General features: G+C 40.7%; 1 protein-coding gene across 1 annotated transcript in view; it reads left to right on the plus strand.

Annotated features, from left to right (window-relative positions):
- Positions 1-251: 251 nt before the first annotated feature.
- Positions 252-21,250, plus strand: part of LOC124118712 (thymidylate kinase-like) — a 38,777-nt gene continuing 17,778 nt past the window's right edge. Inside the window, exons 1-2 of the mRNA XM_046480948.2 lie at positions 252-1,019; positions 15,569-15,677. Of these exons, the coding sequence (XP_046336904.1) occupies positions 770-1,019; positions 15,569-15,677 (359 nt within the window). The 5' untranslated portion in view covers positions 252-769. The remainder of the gene's footprint in view (positions 1,020-15,568; positions 15,678-21,250) is intronic.

A 21,250-nucleotide genomic window follows, 5' to 3' on the forward strand; every position in this document is an offset into this window, starting at 1 on the left:
AGCACATATGGGCCTGAGGCCTTATTATCTTATAAACTGATTAATACAAACCGCTAAATGTAATTTAAAACCGATTGGAACAATTAGCAATGTTCAACAAATCGTCCGCCCTCCTAAACTCTATCTGGAGGCCGTCCAACGTTCTTAATTGTGGTTCGTTCACATGGTTCACGTAAATCACGCAGTTGCCGTTTCGTCCTGTTACGCTTTGGCCATTTTCTACAATGGCCGTTTTTCACCAGCAGCGGCGTGGTGGGCTAGTGAATGTCTGTAGCGACCAGAACTGGGATACGATGTCAACATCCGGGGAAATTTACTTGTTACATGTTGTCGCACCTCATGACTCTGAGCATGATTGGACATTTATGCTGAAAATGGACCTCTGAGCTGGGTGACTCGTACTCGAGATAAGCCGAATTTTGTTCCCCTTCGACCTCGCTAGCACATGAACGTCACGTGATGTAAATATACGCCCAGTCAGACAGAAAGGCCGCAATAAACTGATAATCTGGTAGTGGTATGGGTATACGATTATGAACGGCGAAAGATCATGATATATATTCAGCAAATTCAAAGACTGTATGTGTAGTCAATGCCAGCCATATTCACGCGAGTGCAGGTAGATCTACCCACGTGCTTTTGTTTACAGTCAGTGGTGGAACAATATTTTCTATAAGTTGTAGATCTACAGGTTACAAGTATCTTTTGAACATATTTATGATAAAGACTCCTAAACAAATAACACTGAATGTAACAAGACTAGATCTTGATGAAAATGAACAGATCACTTCTTTGCGGTTACGGAAAGGGTCGAGGTTTGCCGATTACACCCCTACCCCCCACGATTCAATTCTGGCGCCTAATTAGAAATCGACTCATGTCCGTCTCGACGATGAAAGGGAGAGGGGCGTTGATCGTTTTTGAAGGGTGTGACAGATGTGGGAAAACCACCCAGTGTAACCTACTGCTGGAGAAACTCACGGTAGACGGAACACCAGTCAAGCTGATGAAATTTCCAGGTAAGCACAGAAGTCCGTGTCTGACATTTTTTCAAGAAACTTTCAATATGTCCCCTCCTGGTGTAAGTGAGCATTCAAAACAAAAATTGAATACCGGTTATAATGTTCTTGAATGATCTTTGCTCTGTTGATAAATGATATGATCCTTGATGGAGTGAAACGAAGACTTTTATTCGTCGTCAGTGCAATGAATACAGGGCGCCGCCATTGATACTGGCTCGCACATGGTCAATCCCCAAAACGAGACCCTGACCTCTGACCCATACATATGCATACAATTATAAACCTTGATTGCATATATATACACTACAATCCTCCTTAACTTTACATTACAAAGTAGGGCAACATACAACTGATAAGTAATAATCTCAAAACTTACTTGTTAAGCCAGATATCCTGATTGCCTAGAAGAATATTATCTTGAAAACAATCCTATTAGATTATATAAATCACAATATTAACTTAAACTTCTAAAATGATGAGCAACCTCAAATACCGTCCTTAACACTGACATAAATCATTACTTTGCTGAATATTAAGATAATAGGGATACTTTCTTGAACAAACATCAACTCTTATGTAAGAAATTGAAGAATATACAAATGTATTCTATCTGCATACTAATCAATAAAAGAACTAGACCACTTTTACATGAACTAACCAGTGGAATTATAAATCAACTGTTGTCAACCTTTATGTTCAACCTTTATGCTCCGGATAGAACATATCTTTGATGATCATAATATGTTCAAAAACACTTTATAAAAGTTCTGATATAGAGATCACACTTCATGTGTACATTTGTGATTTTACATCACTAATGTTTCTGGATATAATGTATCATTTTGTAGTCCCAGAATCGAACTGGCAAAGTGATGGATCTGGTAGAACGTCTGTTTGGTAGTTTCAGGATGGAAGTAGGCGAAATATGTTCTCTTTGAACTTCATCTGATGTTTCACCTGACTGATTTGAATTATCAATTTGAGAGTCACCGTCACCATTATCCATACTATCTGCAGATCTTGCCATCTCCTCTTGTTCATAGTAAGACAGTTCTTTTGAATCAATACTGATTGGTTTGAAATGTGAGGAGTTTCGGGTTATCTTTTGTGCACTACCAACTTGCTTTGCAGTTAGCATCGATCCGTTCTAATCCGTGATCACATACGGATGAACATCGAATGCAGGTGTCAGCTTGTTCTTCCTCGGTTGGCGGACAAGTACTGAGTCACCAACACTTAAACTGGATTCCTTAACTCGAGGATGTTGATTTGCGTACAGTCTCATCTTCTCCTTGTTGCGGATGTCGTCCAGTCTTATTTGAATCTCATTCTTGATCTTTGGTTGTAGATTGCGAGTATTCACCTGTGGTAATTGAGTATTCATAGATCTTCCTGTAAGTGCTTGGAATAGGCTTACATTGGTGGTTGAATGTGGAGTTGCCCTATAACTGCGAAGGAATTTGAAAATTTCCTGCTTCCAATTGAGTCCTTTTGCACACGAAGCTTGTGTACACTTTTTGAGATTGCGCATAAGGCGTTCTGCTTCTCCGTTAGCTTCTGGCCATAGGGGGGTGATTTTGCGATGCTGAAATCCAAGGTAATTTGCGAACTGTGTAAACTCCTTACTGTTGAATGGTGGACCACTGTCTGATTTCACAATTCGTGGTATTCCTTGCCTTGAGGATATGTCATCAAGCTTTGGACAAACAGATTTTGCTGATGTTGATCGAACAAATTCCACTTCTGGATATCGACTATAATCATCTACAACCACTAGCAAGTATTCTCCAGATGGAAAAGGTCCTGAGAAGTTGATCGACACATTTTCCCATGGAGATGATGGAAGAATTGTCATTTTGAGTGGTTCTCTGTGAACAGGAGTGTCGATAGTTGACTGACATGCCAAGTAGAGATTTCACTTCACTTGCCAAATTTGGAGGTTCAGCCTCTACAATTGTTTTAACTTTCTCCGGATCTGCAGCATGCCCTTTACTTGTAAAGATATGTCCATAGAGTTTGATCTGAGATTTTGAGTACTCTCATTTAGACTTGTTTAGGGTGATGCCATGTTCACGGAGTCTTGTGAATACAGCACGAAGAGTTTGATCATGCTTCTGCTGAGTAGCACCATGAACGATAATGTCATCTTGGATGTTTCTACATCCGGGAAACCCTTGAATAACTTCTGAAATGACATTCTGGAATATCTCTGAAGCAGAATTTATCCCAAAGGAGAGGCGTTTGTATCGTCGGAGTCCTGCATGGGTGCTAAATGTGGTCAGATAGCGACTTTCTGGGCTCAACTCCAACTGATAAAATCCTGCATTCAAGTCTAGCTTGGAGAAGACTGTTGATCCATTTAATTCTGAGATGAGGTCATCAATAGTTGGTGAAATGTGATTTTCACGTCGAATACACTTGTTGACCTCACGCATGTCAACGCATACGCGGATGCCTGACGACTTCTTAGGTACTGCAACGATGGGACTGACCCATGGAGTGGGCTCATTCAGTACTGGCTCTATGATGTCCAGATCTTCTAATCTTTACAGTTCTTCTTCCACGTCCTTCCGTATGTGGAATGGGATTCGCCTGTGTGGTTGCCGGACTGGTTGTACTGATTTGTCAACATGTAGTCTTATCTGTTTGTTCCTGATTTTGCCAATTCCATTGAACAGTTCTGGAAAATCACAAATAATGTCTTCCACCTCAGATGATTTCACATTTCTGGCGATATGAATGATACCCAATGATTCACCAGTTTGATAACTCAAAAGATTGCCACATCTACCTGATACCACATAAAATTCACAGTCCTGTTTTATGTTTCCATACTGCACAGGTAGAACGGTCTTCCCAACCACATACAGTGGGTCTTGTGATCCATATGCGAAAAAATGTCTCTCAGAGTCTCTAAGATTTCCAGTTATGTGCCCTTCCTGTCTGAGGGCATCATATGTTGCTTGGTCAAGCATGTTTTCAGCTGCGCCAGAGTCTATCACACATGGGACTAATTTTCCAGCAATGTTCAGTTCCCGGACTGGAATCTTGTTGTTTCCATTGTCCATTGTCATGTTGACTGAATCTTTACATTGGATGGAATAAACATATTCTTCATCAGTGTCAGAGTCATGATGGTATTGATTGTCAGAGCTTGCGGTACAATGTTTATTCTTTCCTTGTTTGTGTGAGAATTTTGCTCATTGTCTCTATTCTTAGAGTGACACATTTTTTTTAAGTGATTTAAAATGCCACAATAGTTGCACTTCTTACCCTTGGCAGGACACTTTCCAACATGGGGATACGAACCTCCACAGAAATAACAAGTTTGGTTTGACCCACTTAATTGTCTGACTCTTGATCGTCCCTATCTTGACCTAGATTCTCCTTGCTGCGAGTGGGATCGAATTTTATCCTTCCTATTTCGGCGAGACTGTCATCGAGATTGTCTGTGTGCGGAATGATTGTTCTGTGAGTGTGAACGAGATACTGCATTTATTTCCGATTTTTCCACATTACTAGCTTGAAAACCGCTAATTTCTAGAGATCTGCCTGCAGTAAGCAATCTTGTCAAATCAAGATCTTCTCGTAATGCTCGTCTTCTAAGTCTCTGAGACGTACATGTCAAGACGATCTGCGAGAATATCTCTTTGTCGACATCACAGGTTTGCGCTAATTTTCTCAATCTAGTGCAGTAAGCGTCAATGCTTTCACGTACATTTTGCTTTGCTTGACGGAAGTTATAGATTTCAAAAGTCGTGTTAACGATAGGAATGAAATAGTAAGTGAGTGCTTTGACTGCCTTGTCATACTCTTTTCCATTCCCTGTGTTTGGAATAGTGTCGAATATTTCTTCGACTGTGGGGCCAGCTAGATGTGACAACCATGCACGTTTTTGAGTTGGCTCAACAATGTTCAGACCTACCATAAGTCTTTCAAAACGGGTCAACCATTGCTTCCATCGCGGACCACTGTTTCCGTCGGCATGTACATCGAACGCGGGAAACACAGGTACGCTTTGTAATGAAACAGCCATGACAATGATTAGATACTTTTTTTCTTTTCATCTGTGTATCCTCGTCGCCAATATAATGTTCTTGAATGATCTTTGCTCTGTTGATAAATGATATGATCCTTGATGGAGTGAAACGAAGACTTTTATTCGTCGTCAGTGCAATGAATACAGGGCGCCGCCATTGATACTGGCTCGCACATGGTCAATCTCCAAAACGAGACCCTGACCTCTGACCCATACATATGCATACAATTATAAACCTTGATTGCATATACACTACACCGGTAATGACAATTATTGCAAATTAAAGACTGGCTTTCAGTCTTGTGGCATATATCCCCGTGAAAAGAGTTTTCGGATGCTTAAAGGGGCACTAATCTCTGGCTTCTTCTTGACAGTCTGACACTGCCCGCTGGGGCTCACAAGCTGGCATGAGTCAATTTGCTCGCTAACGCAACTGAGAGTGACAACAGACAGGGGTATCATCTGTAAGGACAGTGTAAATAAACTTGAGGCAATATCTGTTTTACGCTTTGTTTGTTTGTTTGTTGTTTTACGCCACACTCAGCAAAATTCCAGCTATATGAAGGCGGTCTGTAAATAATCGAGTCTGGACCAGACAATCCACTGATTTACATCATGAGCATCGATCCACGCAATTGGGATTGATGACATGCATCAACCAAGTCAGCGAGCCTGACCACCCGATCCCGTTAGTCGCCTTTTACGACAAGCATAGTCACCTTTTATGGCAAGCATGGGTTGCTGAAGACCTATTCTACCCCAGAATCTTCACGGGTCCTGTTTTACGCATTTTTGAACACTGATGTATGAAGATTTCGAAAAAGGGCACATGTTTATTAATTTCTTCAGCCTAAACAAACAGACAAAAAGTACGGTGGAAGCTCATCGGATGTTCTTATTTGGAAATAACCCTGATGGTTATAGTTCCATTATTATAATAATAATAAAACGTTTCCCTGAAGTGAAAGCATTTTTGGATTTCGGATTGCGTGGACAATATGATTGCTACTCCCATGTTGTCATGTAACCCGACGCCTGTGTATTTGTTGTCAGTCATTTGAACCTCAGTTAATTAATTTATTACAGGTATAATTAGTGGTAGCTCCACTCAGAATACCATACAAAGGTTCCCATTTGGCATTTCTTGTGTCTGGGGTAATTATTTAATCTGAATCCTGGTTTGAAGTTGGGTGAAATGTATGTTATGTAATATGCACGTGGCAGCCGAGCAAGAGGAGTGATCAGCTGATTTACTTTTTTTGTAAATCAACTGATCATTCCTCGCCAACAAAGGATCAGCAGAAAATATGTTGATTGAATAATCACTATTTTTTTGCACAGTGGATTTGTCAAAAGTAAGTGTTTACATGTGTATACCCCAATATCTGGACGTGAAGTGCCAAGGTAAAAACAACATACATTGGTCAAAGGATTAGCTGATAAAACGTTGATTGATTGTTCATTGTTATCTAACTCTATATAAGAACCATGGACATTATGAAAATAGTTGTCACGTGGGCTGTCTCAGCTGACCTTTGAGACTTGACACCTATGTGAAACACCTCAAACAAACTAAGTGATCAGTTGAGAAACGAACACGGGTTATAACCAGAAAAGCTATACTGTATTTATTTTGAATTATTTGATTGTTACAGAGACACATGACATCAAATGAGTTTATTTGTACAGCTGCAGACGTACTGGATATTGTTCCTTTGTGTGGATGGTCAAGGATTCATTCCTCAAACAAGGTGGCTGCCTACATTTATACATATACGAGGGGCGTTAAATAAGTTTTGCAACTTCAATATAAGACCAAGTCGCAGAATATCTTTTGCACTTATATTTTTCAATATAATCTCCATTCACCTCAATACACTTATTCCATTTGTCCTTCAAGCTTTTAATACCACTTTTATAGTAATCCACAGATTGGCCCTCTAACCACGCCTCTGTGGCAGCCTTTATGTCCTCGTCATCCTGGAAGCGTCTTCCACGTAGGGCAGATTTCATTTGCTGGAACAGGAAATAGTCACTGGGGGCTAAGTCTGGGCTGTAGGGTGGGTGATTTAACTGTTTGAATCCACATTCACATATGGCGGCCTGTGCAATTCTCGACTTGTGAACCGAGGCGTTGTCATGCAAAAGTAGAATACCATGTGTTAACATCCCACGGCGTTTCTGGCGAATAGATTTTCGCAGTTCTTTCATTACATTAGCATAATACTGTCCATTGAGTGTAGTTTTTGGTGGCATGTATTCAGTAATATGCCTCTTGCATCCCAAAATATGGTGGCCATTACCTTGCCAGCCGATGGTTGTGTGCGAAACTCTCTCGGAGGCAGAGAATTGGGGTGCTTCCATTGTATGGATTCCAATTTACTTTCTGGGTCCCAGTGTTGGATCCATGTTTCATCACCTGTCTCTAGACGAGAAATAAATCTGGCTTCATCAGCAGTATAGAGATCCAGGAGGTCTTGACAACTTTCAGTTCTCTGATGGCGATCTTGAGCTCTGAGGTTTCTAGGTACCCATCTTGCAGATATCTTGGACATACCAAGATGCTCATGAATAATGGTTCCAACAGTTCCAACTGATATTTGGGTCATCGTCTATGGACTCCCTACCCCTTTTATACTGGAGACCAACGGCAAACTGTGGAATAGTCAGGAACATCCTTACCCATCACTTTACACATGCGACCATATATTTCTTTTGCTTTGCATCCCCCCTTGGTAAGAAACTTTATTACAGCACGATGTGCATGTTTGAGAGAATCCATGATTGTGAACACCCTTAGGTGAATGAAGCCATCACATCTAATTTATTGTTGTGTCTGGAACTTGTTATGACTAGTGTCACACCTGCCATAAGTTGACATTGTTTGTGTAAACACAAATGCCCAAGTTGCAAAACTTATTGGATGTCCCTCGTAACTTTGGTAGGTTGTAATTATGATATTTGCATTTGGTTTTCATTCATTTGCTGTTGCATTGAATAGAATCATTCTTGTTCCTCTACGTTTTAGTTGGGAAGTTCTTTGATGTGAGACGGACGTTGTTTTCACAAGCCTTTTCGTTTGTAGGAGTGTATATGTTACAGTCAATGTCAAAATGTGATTTACTCAGGCAATTTATAAAATGTCTAAATTTTGGTAATTATCAAATTTGCATGAATCATTTTCAGTCACTGCGTGATGAAAGTAATGCAAAATTCTTTTTAGAATTCGTTATCATAATAACAGAAATGGACAGATTTTTCAGTAACTAAATGTTGAGGCGTTTACTAAATTGCCTAAGTAAAAAAGGTTACACATTTTGACTATAAGATATACACACGATAAAATAAGCAATGCTCAGGTGAAATATTTTCTTTGTGTTGCAAGTCGAAATAGTGTAAACAAATATCGCACAATACCAAGCAAGTGACTTATCAAAACTTCGTCACCATCACCTATGCAAAGATACCTACATTTTGTTATTATTTTCAAGACTAAACTGTATTTCAGTTTGTTGACCAATGTGACTATACACCCTTACACTATCAATAAAAGCGACAAATGCGCTTACGAATGGTGCAGCACAGGTCGCAAACTAGTCTAGATTTCTGCTATATAATCCGGGTACTCACGGGGGAAAAACAATAACAAAGGCATCAATCAGTGCCCCTTTAAGAAACTTTAGTAGTTTGCTTGCTAATCACATGAACAATTCAATAACTGTGAGAAATGTCACTCACTCACTTTTAAAAGACAACTTTATCTTAAGCCATCATCTGAGTATTTACAATGTCTGTGTGATGCTACTTCCACCACCCCCCCCCCCCCCCCCCCCCCTCCAATTATAGAGTAATCGCGATTAACATGGCCGTCCGAAAACATGGTATCCAAAAAACGATGATACTAAGAACAACAAATAACTTAATAAACACATGAAATACTCAGTGACAATTGTTATGTATCATTCTCTGAAAATGATTTCCTTTAAGATGTCGGGTGTGTGTGCAGAAAATGAGATTGTATTATAATGTTCTTGTTTATTTCGCTGCTGAGAGTGTTATATTGCAAGAAAAATTTCCCTTGTGATAATAAAGTCCATCTTATATTATGCTAAGGCGATTTAATAGCCAATATGGGCATTGCTATGAAACTTAGTTATGTTCAATACACACTTCTTTTTGGCCTAGTCTGTGTAACAGGTAAGTAAGGCCTTAACTGAAACTGAAACTTAGTGTCTGAAACTCTGTATAAACCATGACTGAGTAGTGGCAGGTGTCCACTCTTTCCCCTGTTCACCACAAGCACCATCACACACAAGTGCCCATCCAAAATGTGACTAGTACCTGATTATTGCGCATGCACACAAATGAAAAATATCATTTGGGCCATTGTGGGTTCTGGTCAGTTGTTTTGTACAATGTACATGTTTTTGTATGTATTATATAAGCAGACAATGACATTACCGCTGGTACTAAAAGGGCAAGTAAACTCAAAAGAGCATCTTTGCAGATTTTCATACTTTACGGCATACTTCATCACAAATGCTTGACCAAAATTAAATTTGAAAAACATAAAAAATGTAATACAGCCTATAAAAACTCTGCCCCGGGCTGATTGACAGCGGTTATAAAGGCTTCCAGTCTATGACATGTTTGTTGTACGGTCTGCCTGGTTACGCCTTAGATATTTGATTACATTACAGCCTTTTATTGTCTGCCCATGCATTTGGTTACCGTGTTCACAAATTAATGTCAGCATATGCCTTATAAGTGAAAACATTGAAGATGCCTTCAGTTGACGACTCAGGGAATTAATCCCAGACAGGCATTCATCATGTGGAATTGGATCAGTCCTCACTGAATTCTGCGACCATAAGTCAAATATGCCGTGGAAAATGTTCATATATTCTGCCACCAATTTTCATGAATTCTGCACAAATTCTGCATTCTCTTGAGCTATGTTTATCCTTGATTTATGAACTGATAAGTCACAATTATGAAACCGTAAGACGTGCTCCCTGTAATCAGAATACAGAAGTTGCAGGTTATTTGATTATTCTAAATTACACCATTAGTCTGGTAGTCTTGTTTATCTATACCACCCAACTAAAGTCTGGATTATAAAATGAAAAAGTACCATTTGAACAGTATAAATGTATTATAAATTGGACCCAAATACAATTTGCAATATCTATCACAATACAGCTCCCTGCATTGTGATATATTGCAATACGAATGTGGCACTGGCAGCACAGTTCTTTTATGTCCGAATATATTCGATGTCGGGACGACACATGAGGACGCTGATGTGCTTAGCTTGGGGTCAGGTTTATTTTGTTTTATTCCGACCTTTCTGTCTTTGACTGGAGGATGGTTTCCCTGATGTTCAAAGATCTCCTCAAAAACCGCATCTTTCGTAATTGATTTGCCTCCGATGATTGTACTGATGACTCCTTTTCCTTGTCGACTGTGATTCTTCACAAGAACATTCTGCTTGGTTAGATAGTTACTGATACATGTATTACCGTTATTCTTTAATTTGAAGGAACACAAGTTGTGTCCAATACCACAGTGACACCTAAATGCTGTACAAAAGTTGACAAGACAATCTGAGAATTTCCAATTTGTAGAGAATGAAGTCCAATCTGCGAGCATCAGTAGCTCTCATATTCTGTGGATTTTATCATGAAAGTAATCTGCAAATGACTGCACAATCTGTTGAGTGTATTCCTTATCTGGTGGGGGTTTCTCAGTTTGTACAATGCATAGGAGTCATATTTATTCTCCATGAGTTAATCAAATCCCATTTATAAGAGGTTTATAACAACCGTGACCTAATTTCTGGATGACTGTAGAACTGACAGAATATTTTAAGGCATGTAATACGTCATCTTCCTTTCAGCTTGAGCTTTGTTGAACTATGAGTAAAAGAGCTAGTCAGCATAAGGCCTGCCACAAGGATGTGCCGCACCTTGTTATTTCAGACTCGTCTTCATATCCAGATGGAGGGTCGGCTAATTAAGATGATTCTCGGAAGGTCTGCTCGAAATCTTTCTGTGTCTATTTTATTGATATTTCTCTTTTGATAACCTAATATATTATGTGACTATTCTTGTGACTGTGACAATTGTGCGTTTCAAGAAGACTCAGCATTTGCAGATGTCACTTTTCATTTTTACATCAAAGTTGATGCTAATACATGTATCTCTAATAATCACATTTCGTGTTCTGTTCATATGTATAATTTCCAGTGTTTTCTAGAGACTCTAAAACATTATATAAGATAACTGGTTCTTCTTTGTATGCTGGTGGACGATATAGTGCCACAATGTCTTTTGCCTTAGGTCACTCGGAATGGTATGTGATTTTTCCATAAAAGTATAGTTTTGTCGAAATTCAACCAAAGATTCTCCCTGCTGATAAATGTTTGTCCACCTCCATGTGTCAATCTTGGCTGATGTGTTAACTTGTAGTCTGGGGGTGTCATGCTGGCTACTTTGGAGTCGTCACCATACACTTTTAACTATGTTTCCCTTAAAACCATGACGTCAATGTTACAGTTCATGTTGGTGTCACGTCCTCACATTAGTTGCAAGCTGATTGGAAATTCCAGTAACACAATGTCGAAGAGGATGGTAATCTGCGGGGCTCTATGTAGATCAATTTGTCAAACTTGATGGGGTGAACACTCTGATTGGTGGTTTGTATGGGAGCTCGAGGACCAATGAGAACACTGATATGTGTCTGTTTGCACCTGCTAGCCCGTTTAGCTCTTCTGACAAGTAACCTTTTCTTCTTGCTTTTCATGTGGGTTTACTGGGTTTATTTTCAACATTGATTGCAACTTGCGCATCGCAGAGTTGAGGCATGGAGAGTAAGATCCAATTTGGGTAGTTGATAAACCAATCATAAGGAATGGTGTCCGTGTGTTGGTGAAAGTGTTCAGGTACACTGGTGCTGGACATGAGCTTGTGCTCACAACAATGTCAGCACGCAAATTTTCATCACCTTTTTTACAAAGAAAAGCATATTTTTAGCTCCTTCAGTGCAATAAACTGCAAATGTAGTGTGCCAATAGCCACCCGAAACAGGGAGACAAGTAGGAGCCAGTTGTGAGCCTTGCAGCCTGCTTGGCGCTTGCTAATACACACTTGATGGCAGAGGTACAAGACCAGACTACAGTCAATTCCTATTTCTCCTGAGCTATGATCCCACAGGGTGGCAATCAGTCTCCCGAGCTATGATCAAGCAAGGTGGCAATCAGTCTCCCGAGCTATGATCATGCAAGGTGGCAATCAGTCTCCCGAGCTAAGATCATGCAAGGTGGCAACCAGCCTCCCGAGCTGAGATCATGCAAGGTGGCAATCAGTCTCCAGAGCTGAGATCATGCAAGGTGGCAATCAGTCTCCCGAGCTTAGATCAAGCAAGGTGGCAACCAGTCTCCCGAGCTATGATCACCCAAGGTGGCAATCAGTCTCCCCTGCTGAGATCATGCAAGGTGGCAATCAGTCTCCCGAGCTGAGATCTTGCAAGGTGGCAATCAGTCTCCCGAGCTAAGATCATGCAAGGTGGCAATCAGTCTCCCGAGCGAATATCAAGCAAGGTGGCAATCAGTCTCCCGAGCTATGATCATGCAAGGTGGCAATCAGTCTCCCGTGCTGAGATCATGCAAGTTGGCAATCAGTCTCCCGAGCTAAGATCATGCAAGGTGGCAATCAGTCTCCCGAGCTAAGATCATGCAAGGTGGCAATCAGTCTCCCGAGCTATGATCATGCAAGGTGGCAATCAGTCTCCCAAGCTATGATCATGCAAGGTGGCAATCAGTCTCCCGAGCTATGATCATGCCAGGTGGCAATCAGTCTCCCGAGCTAAGATCATGCAAGGTGGCAATCAGTCTCCCGAGCTAAGATCATGCAAGGTGGCAATCAGTCTCCCGAGCTAAGATCAAGCAAGGTGGCAATCAGTCTCCCGAGCTAAGATCATGCAAGCTGGCAATCAGTCTCCTGAGCTAAGATCATGCAAGGTGGCAACCAGTCTCCCGAGCTGAGATCATGCAAGGTGGCAATCAGTCTCCCGAGCTGAGATCTTGCAAGGTGGCAATCAGTCTCCAGACCTTTGATCAAGCAAGGTGGCAATCAGTCTCCTGACCTTTGATCATGCAAGGTGGCAATCAGTCTCCTGAGCTATGATCAAGCAAGGTGGCAATCAGTCTCCCGACCTTTGATCATGCAAGGTGGCAATCAGTGTCCCGAGCTGAGATCATGCAAGGTGGCAATCAGTCTCCCGACCTTTGATCATGCAAGGTGGCAATCAGTCTCCCGACCTTTGATCATGCAAGGTGGCAATCGATCTCCCGAGCTAAGATCATACAAGGTGGCAATCAGTCTCTCGAGCTGAGATCTTGCAAGGTGGCAATCAGTCTCCCGACCTTTGATCAAGCAAGGTGGCAATCAGTTTCCCGACCTTTGATCATGCAAGGTGGCAATCAGTCTCCCCAGCTATGATCAAGCAAGGTGGCAATCAGTCTCCCGACCTTTGATCATGCAAGGTGGCAGCCATTCTCCCGAGCTATGATCATGCAAGGTGGCAATCAGTCTCCCGAGCTGAGATCATGCAAGGTGGCAATCAGTCTCCCGAGCTATGATCAAGCAAGGTGGCAATCAGTCTCCCGAGCTAAGATCAAGCAAGGTGGCAACCAGTCTCCCGAGCTATGATCACGCAAGGTGGCAATCAGTGTCCCAAGCTATGATCATGCAAGGTGGCAATCAGTCTCCCGAGCTAAAATCATGCAAGGTGGCAATCAGTCTCCCGAGCTATGATCAAGCAAGGTGGCAATCAGTGTCCCGACCTTTGATCATGCAAGGTGGCAATCGATCTCCCGACCTTTGATCATGCAAGGTGGCAACCATTCTCCCGAGCTATGATCAAGCAAGGTGACAATCAGTCTCCCGACCTTTGATCATGCAAGGTGGCAACCATTCTCCCGAGCTATGATCATGCAAGGTGGCAATCAGTCTCCCGAGCTGAGATCATGCAAGGTGGCAATCAGTCTCCCGAGCTTATATCAAGCAAGGTGGCAATCAGTCTCCCGAGCTAAGATCAAGCAAGGTGGCAACCAGTCTCCCGAGCTATGATCACGCAAGGTGGCAATCAGTGTCCCAAGCTATGATCATGCAAGGTGGCAATCAGTCTCCCGAGCTAAAATCATGCAAGGTGGCAATCAGTCTCCCGAGCTAAGATCAAGCAAGGTGGCAATCAGTCTCCCGAGCTATGATCATGCAAGGTGGCAATCGGTCTCCCGAGCTAAGATCATACAAGGTGGCAATCAGTCTCCCGAGTTAAAATTATGCAAGGTGGCAATCAGTCTCCTGAGCTAAGATCATGCAAGGTGACAACCAGTCTCCCGAGCTATGATCACGCAAGGTGGCAATCAGTCTCCCGAGCTAAAATTATGCAAGGTGGCAATCAGTCTCCCGAGCTAAGATCATGCAAGGTGGCAACCAGTCTCCCGAGCTAAAATTATGCAAGGTGGCAATCAGTCTCCCGAGCTAAGATCATGCAAGGTGGCAACCAGTCCACGAAGTTGGCGTGGGATATAAAAACGGGCTCCGTCCGTCCGTCCATACGTCCGTCCGTCACGTTTTGTTTCCAGAGCATAACTCAGAAACCGTTCAATATTTTTTCATGAAATCTACAGCACAGTATCTATCTGGAGCGCTCTTGGAGTAAACATGAAGATAACAGTTTCCTTTTGAAGTTTTCAAACTATGATTGTGTCAAAAATTACTTTATTGCCCACTGGGAATTTTGACATCAGTATACACACTTGTAACCATTGCTTATGTCTGTTCACCTTGTTGAACGCTAAACGCAGTGAAAATAGTCATTCTCTCGGTTGTCGCTGACTTGGTGGTAACATTATATCTCTAATATATGGCTGACCGAAAACAGATTTCGAAACAAAGCACATGACGGCAAGATACAATTTTGGGTATAATTTCATGGTGGTAGATTAAGTGAATGAGTGAGTTTGGTGAGAGAATAGTCTTATGAACCATTGCAATACTATTGTTGTTGCGGGGTATGTGTCTTTTTTATTCGGTTGATTAGAAGGGTGATGATAATGGTGAAGTTCACAGACCTGTGCGGTGTTACTCGGTATATCGCTAAATTGAGGTTTGTCCATGATGTACATATCACAATATCATTTTGTCATGCTCAAAATATATTGAGTGATTCAAATAGCGATTTTTAGGATGTGTTTATTGTTATATACTTGTCAAATGCCTTTGCTGCCCCGGAGCATGCATCTGGGGCCCCAAGATGGCTGCGTATTTATTTACTGAGTAAACATCATGTTGTACATCTTGTTTTGTTCCATTTATGAACCATTTATATACGTATCGCAATACAGCCTTGTGCATCACAAAATATTGTGATACTGTTACACTTTAAACCCCCAATACCCATCCCTACATATCTGTATCTGAGACCACATTGTCTGTTTCAGACAGGACAACTGTAATTGGTCAGATGATCAATGGATATCTGCAGAAGAAGGCAGAGCTAGATGACCATGCTGTACATCTACTCTTCTCGGCCAACAGATGGGAGTGTGTGTAAGTCCCACCACATTCAGACATGTATAACTGGAGGAGTTTTGTGAATAAATCACACAAACGCAGGTTAAAATATGCAAAATAACTTCACATACTAACATGTACTAATAAAACATTATAAATATAACTTATTATGATCACATTTATTACTATGATCAATTCTAATTACCCATAGTTTGCGGTAAATATCAATGAAGATTTGTCATAATATAAACTGACAAACATTGATTATAACTAGAGGGAGTAGGGTGATAATTACATTTGTACATCGCACACTATCTCAGTGGATACTGTTGTGCATGTTAGGTATGTTTACATTGTAAGCGCGCCAATGCGCACGTGCAGTTTCAATTGCAAATTCAATGGAATTAGCTGCGAAAGATTCAGAAGAATTGTGCCGCAACGGATTACCGAAGGAACAATCACAGTCAGAGGTGTTTTCTTTCAACAACAGAAGATCTAATGCAAGGTATGAACGTTATTGCTATAGATGTGGAAAGCCTTCGCATTTAGCTGATACTTGTAATTTCAAAGATACAGTTTGCTCATTCTGTCAAAAGAAAGGCCATATTCAGGAGGTATGCAAAGCGAAGAAATGGATTTAAAGGTCAGGTCAAAGTTCAACATCCGGGTTTTGTCAAACAGGAAGTGCTAGCTCCAGCAATGTAAACAGAAACGGTAGGCGTCCAACTTTTCGTGTAAATGCTATCAATGAAGAACTTTGTTCAACCCATGAATATGAAGATGACATTCTAGATGATTTAGGTGACTGTCTAAATCATTTGTTCACTATTCCCGGTGCTGCAGATATCATATGGGTGACAGTGAATGTAAATGGACGTGATCTAAAGATGGAGTTAGATACTGGCTCAAGAAGTTCTATCATTACTGAAGGCGACAGAACTTTTCAGAATGCAGCTTACAAGAATTGCCAATCCCAATGTGAACATACACAGGTGAGCTTGTCACAAATCTTGGTATCATACATGTTGACGTTCGTGATGGTGAAAGAGTAAACCAGTTACCACTACATGTCGTGCAGAGAAAAGGTCCTCCGTTACTGGGGAGGGCGTGGTTACCATACGTAAATATTGACTGGAAATCATTAGGAAGTAATGTCAACATGTGTCACAAAATGTCAAGTGAAGATCAACTCAGTGAAATGTTTGTGAAATACTGTGATGTATTTTCTGATGGACTGGGTACAATTAATGGAATCAAGCCCATTTAGAAGTGAAAGATGGCATGTCTCCTAAATACATGAAAGCTAGGCCTGTGCCTTATGCACTTCATGATAGAGTGAATGAAGAAATTTCAAGAATGGAGAAAAATGGCGTGATTATCAAAGTAGAACATTCTGAGTGGGCTACACCAATAGTTCCAGTGGTCAAGACTGACAAATCTGTCAGAATATGCGGCGATTTCAAATCTACTGTAAACCCAGCTTTAAATGTGAACCAGTATCCACAAAACAAGATTGAAGACATGTTCGCTCAACTTGCCGGAGGTCAGAAATTCTCAAAGATTGATCTTGCTCATGCTTATCAACAAATGGAGGTGGATGAAGACTCACAGAAACTACTCACCATCAATACTCCAAAAGGACTCTACAGGTACACAAGACTTGCTTTCGGCATTGCTTCAGCTCCTGCAATTTTTCAAGCTACAATGGACCAAATTCTTCAAGGTTTGCAGAAAGTATTATCAAGATGATATTCTAGTGACCGGTTCAAATGATGAAGAACACTTACAGAACTTGGATGCAGTTTTGTCAAGATTACAACAATTCGGCTTGAGAGTAAAACAAAATAAGTGTAAATTCTTTGTAGACTCAGTCAAGTATCTCGGTCATGTTATTGACAAAGAAGGACTTCATACTTCAGAAGATAAGGTGAAAGCTATCATCAGTGCTCCAAGACCTGAACATGTGACACAACTACGTTCCTTTCTCGGTGGAGTCAACTACTATGGCAGATTCATCCAGAACCTTTCTACAATCGTTCACCCGTTAAACGAACTGTTGCAGAAAGACAAGAAATGGCTATGGTCAACTGAATGTGAGAAATCTTTCAAAATGTCTAAGGCAAAAATTGCAAGTTCCGATGTGTTGTGTCATTATGATCCATTGTTGCCAATAACATTGGCATATGATGCATCCTCCTATGGCGTGGGTGCTGTGTTGTCTCATGTGATGAGTGATGGTACTGAACGACCGATTGCATTTGCTTCAAGAACACTGAACAAGGCTGAAAAGGGTTATTCACAAATTGACAGAGAAGCCCTAGCAATTATATTTGGTGTGAAAAGATTTCATCAGTATGTGTATGGTAGGCATTTCACACTCGTGACAGATCATCAACCTCTCACTGCCCTGTTTGGTGAGGGACGGTCAGTACCATCATTAGTTGCTGCTCGTCTACAGAGATGGGCATTGATTCTCAGTGCATATGATTACAAAATTCAGTACAAATCTTCCTCTGCCAATGCAAATGCTGATGTGTTGTCTCGTTTACCTCTACCTGATACAACAAAATGTGTGAGTGATGATGTAGATTTGTTCTATGCAAGTCAGTTTGAACATCTGCCTATTACAGCAGGTGATGTGAGAAATGAGACAAGGCGAGATCCTGTTCTTTCACAAGTGTACATGGCAGTGATGAACGGTTGGGATAAAGATCACAGTGAGAACAAAGTAATGAAACCATTTCACTCAAGAAGATATGAGCTTTCCATTCAATTAGGATGCATTGTATGGGGAATGAGAGTAGTGATTCCTTCTAAACTCAGAAACGGTGTTCTAAATGAGTTACATGGTGGTCATTTTGGAATGGTGAAAATGAAATCAGTTGCTAGAAGTTATGTGTGGTGGCCTGGAGTAGATGCTGATATTGAAAGTACTGCAAGAATGTGTATTACATGCCAGAATCTTCAAAATGATCCAACAAAAGCTCCTGTTCATCATTGGTCATGGCCATCAAAACCATGGTGTCGCATTCATTTGGACTTTGCTGGTCCTTTCATGGGTCACATGTACCTCATTGTTGTAGATTCTCATTCCAAATGGTTAGAGGTGATTGTTATGAATTCAACTACTGCTGATGCGACAGTGAAAGTGATGAGAGGTTTGTTCGCGAAATATGGATTACCACTGCAAGTTGTTACAGATAATGGTCCACAATTTGTGTCAAATGAGTTTGAAACATTCTTGAGAAGTAATGGTGTAAAACACATCTTATCTGCTCCATATCATCCTGCTACAAACGGACTTGCTGAGAGAGCTGTTCAATCCTTCAAACAAGCTATGAAATCAACTAGAGGGGATGATACAACATTACAGAAGAAGATTGATAGGTTTCTGCTAGCCTATCGTTCTAGTCCCCATTGCACAATTCAAGAAACTCCAGCAAAACTTTTTCTTGGAAGAGAACTAAGATGTAGACTTGACTTAATCAAGCCTAATCATGCTGATGTTGTTGCTACAAAACAGTCTTCTTCATTGTGTCAACCTGGCGACACAAGACAGCTAAATGACAATGATAAGGTGTGGGTGCGTGAGTACAACAAAAAGACAAATGGACTGCTGGCAAGGTGATGACAAAATGTGGTGAAAGACATTATGATGTTGACATTGGCAACAGAACTGTCAAGCGTCATATTGACCAATTAAGGTGTAGAGATGCAACTAGTAACCATGGTAACGAGAACATGATTGTTCAAAGTGACTGTAGTGCAGGGACTGTAGAAAGTATCAGGGTCAACAAAGGCGACCCTATCGTAATACCTCGTGCATCACAGCAATGTGATGAACACCAGTGTGAAGACAGTGAGGTGACAATTGCAAATGTACCAGCAAAACAAACCGTGAGACGTTCAGAAAGAGTGAGAAAACCTCCCGATAGACTAACCCTGTGAGAACACAATGTAGAAACTGACAGTTTTGACAATTAAGTCATTGAATAAAGTATTCAGCAATGTGTAGCAGATATCATATATATATGAGTTTATCATAATAATATGATTGTTTATACTTTCACTGTTATGTTTTTATAAATGTTGTTAATAATAGGAACAATGTTTAAATTTTATTGAATGGTGGGCGGAGTGTGTTGCATATTGTTATATTTTATAGTTGAACATTGTTAAATTATAACTTTAGAAAATAGCTCATAGTACTGTGTTCTGAATATTGTAAATGTATTGGTTAGAGAAGTAGAAAGTAATTTCTTTTAAGGGGGAGAAATGTTGTGCATGTTAGGTATGTTTACATTGTAAGTGCGCCAATGCGCACGTGCAGTGACGTCACTTTAGGTGTGACGTCATTATGTTGTGGTAACCTAGGCAGCTGTGTGAGGCAGTGCCAGTTCTCCATTAAACAGTGATTGAGCCAACTACGGTTTTGTTATGTATTGAAGATTTGATGTTCCTCCAATGTGCGGGTCCGACAAATAACATAATACATACACAACAGATACCAAGATGAATACATATACAATAAAATAGGTTGGTGGCTGAACTTTAATTTAAAGGTAAAAAATATATGTACACATACTTATTTCAAAATAAGGTAAGTAACTTCCACATGAAAATGCTATTTAAGATTATGATAAACTTACGTATGTAATGTATTTAAGCAAATGTAGTCGTACTACATTACTTGAATAAGATCAGTCATGTGACATATATTCATCCCACCTGAGATAAATACTATAAGAAGGTAAGAAATCATACGTATGCACCTTACAACACGTACATATACAACTGACACATAAACTAACCTGTGATATATGACCATTTATTCCACAGTAAAAATTGAACTTTTTGAACCTGTGAACTTGTAAAATGCAGGCTGACCAGTCCCATAAGGCACCCTGAATATATGGGGCTGGGACTAGGCAATACAGACCAGAGAAACCATAGAGAAGGCACACGCAATAGTGGCTGTGAAGCAGTTTAGTTGGGTTGTTGAGCAAGGACTAAGACTTCAGGATTAAAATATAGACTGACATAAAATAAACTTGATGATATAATACAAACATTATTACATACTACTACGTAAGTCCCCACCACATTCAGACATGTTTGAGATGGGAGTGTGTGTAAGTCCCCACCACATTCAGACATGTTTGAGATAGGAGAATGTGTAAGTCCTCACCACATTCAGACATGTTTGAGATAGGAGGGTGTGTAAGTCCTCACCACATTCAGACATGTTTGAGATGGGAGTGTGTGTAAGTCCCCACCACATTCAGACATGTTTGAGATGGGAGTGTGTGTAAGTCCTCACCACATTCAGACATGTTTGAGATAGGAGTGTGTGTAAGTCCCTACCACATTCAAACATGTTTGAGATAGGAGGGTGTGTAAGTCCTCACCACATTCAGACATGTTTGAGATGGGAGTGTGTGTAAGTCCCCACCACATTCAAACATGTTTGAGATAGGAGGGTGTGTAAGTCCTCACCACATTCAGACATGTTTGAGATGGGAGTGTGTGTAAGTCCCCACCACATTCAGACATGTTTGAGATGCGAGTGTGTGTAAGTCCTCACCACATTCAGACATGTTTGAGATGGG

Source organism: Haliotis rufescens, unplaced genomic scaffold (assembly GCF_023055435.1).
Source record: "Haliotis rufescens isolate VD_foot unplaced genomic scaffold, xgHalRufe1.0.p SCAF_9, whole genome shotgun sequence".
In the NCBI taxonomy this organism is placed as follows: domain Eukaryota; kingdom Metazoa; phylum Mollusca; class Gastropoda; order Lepetellida; family Haliotidae; genus Haliotis; species Haliotis rufescens.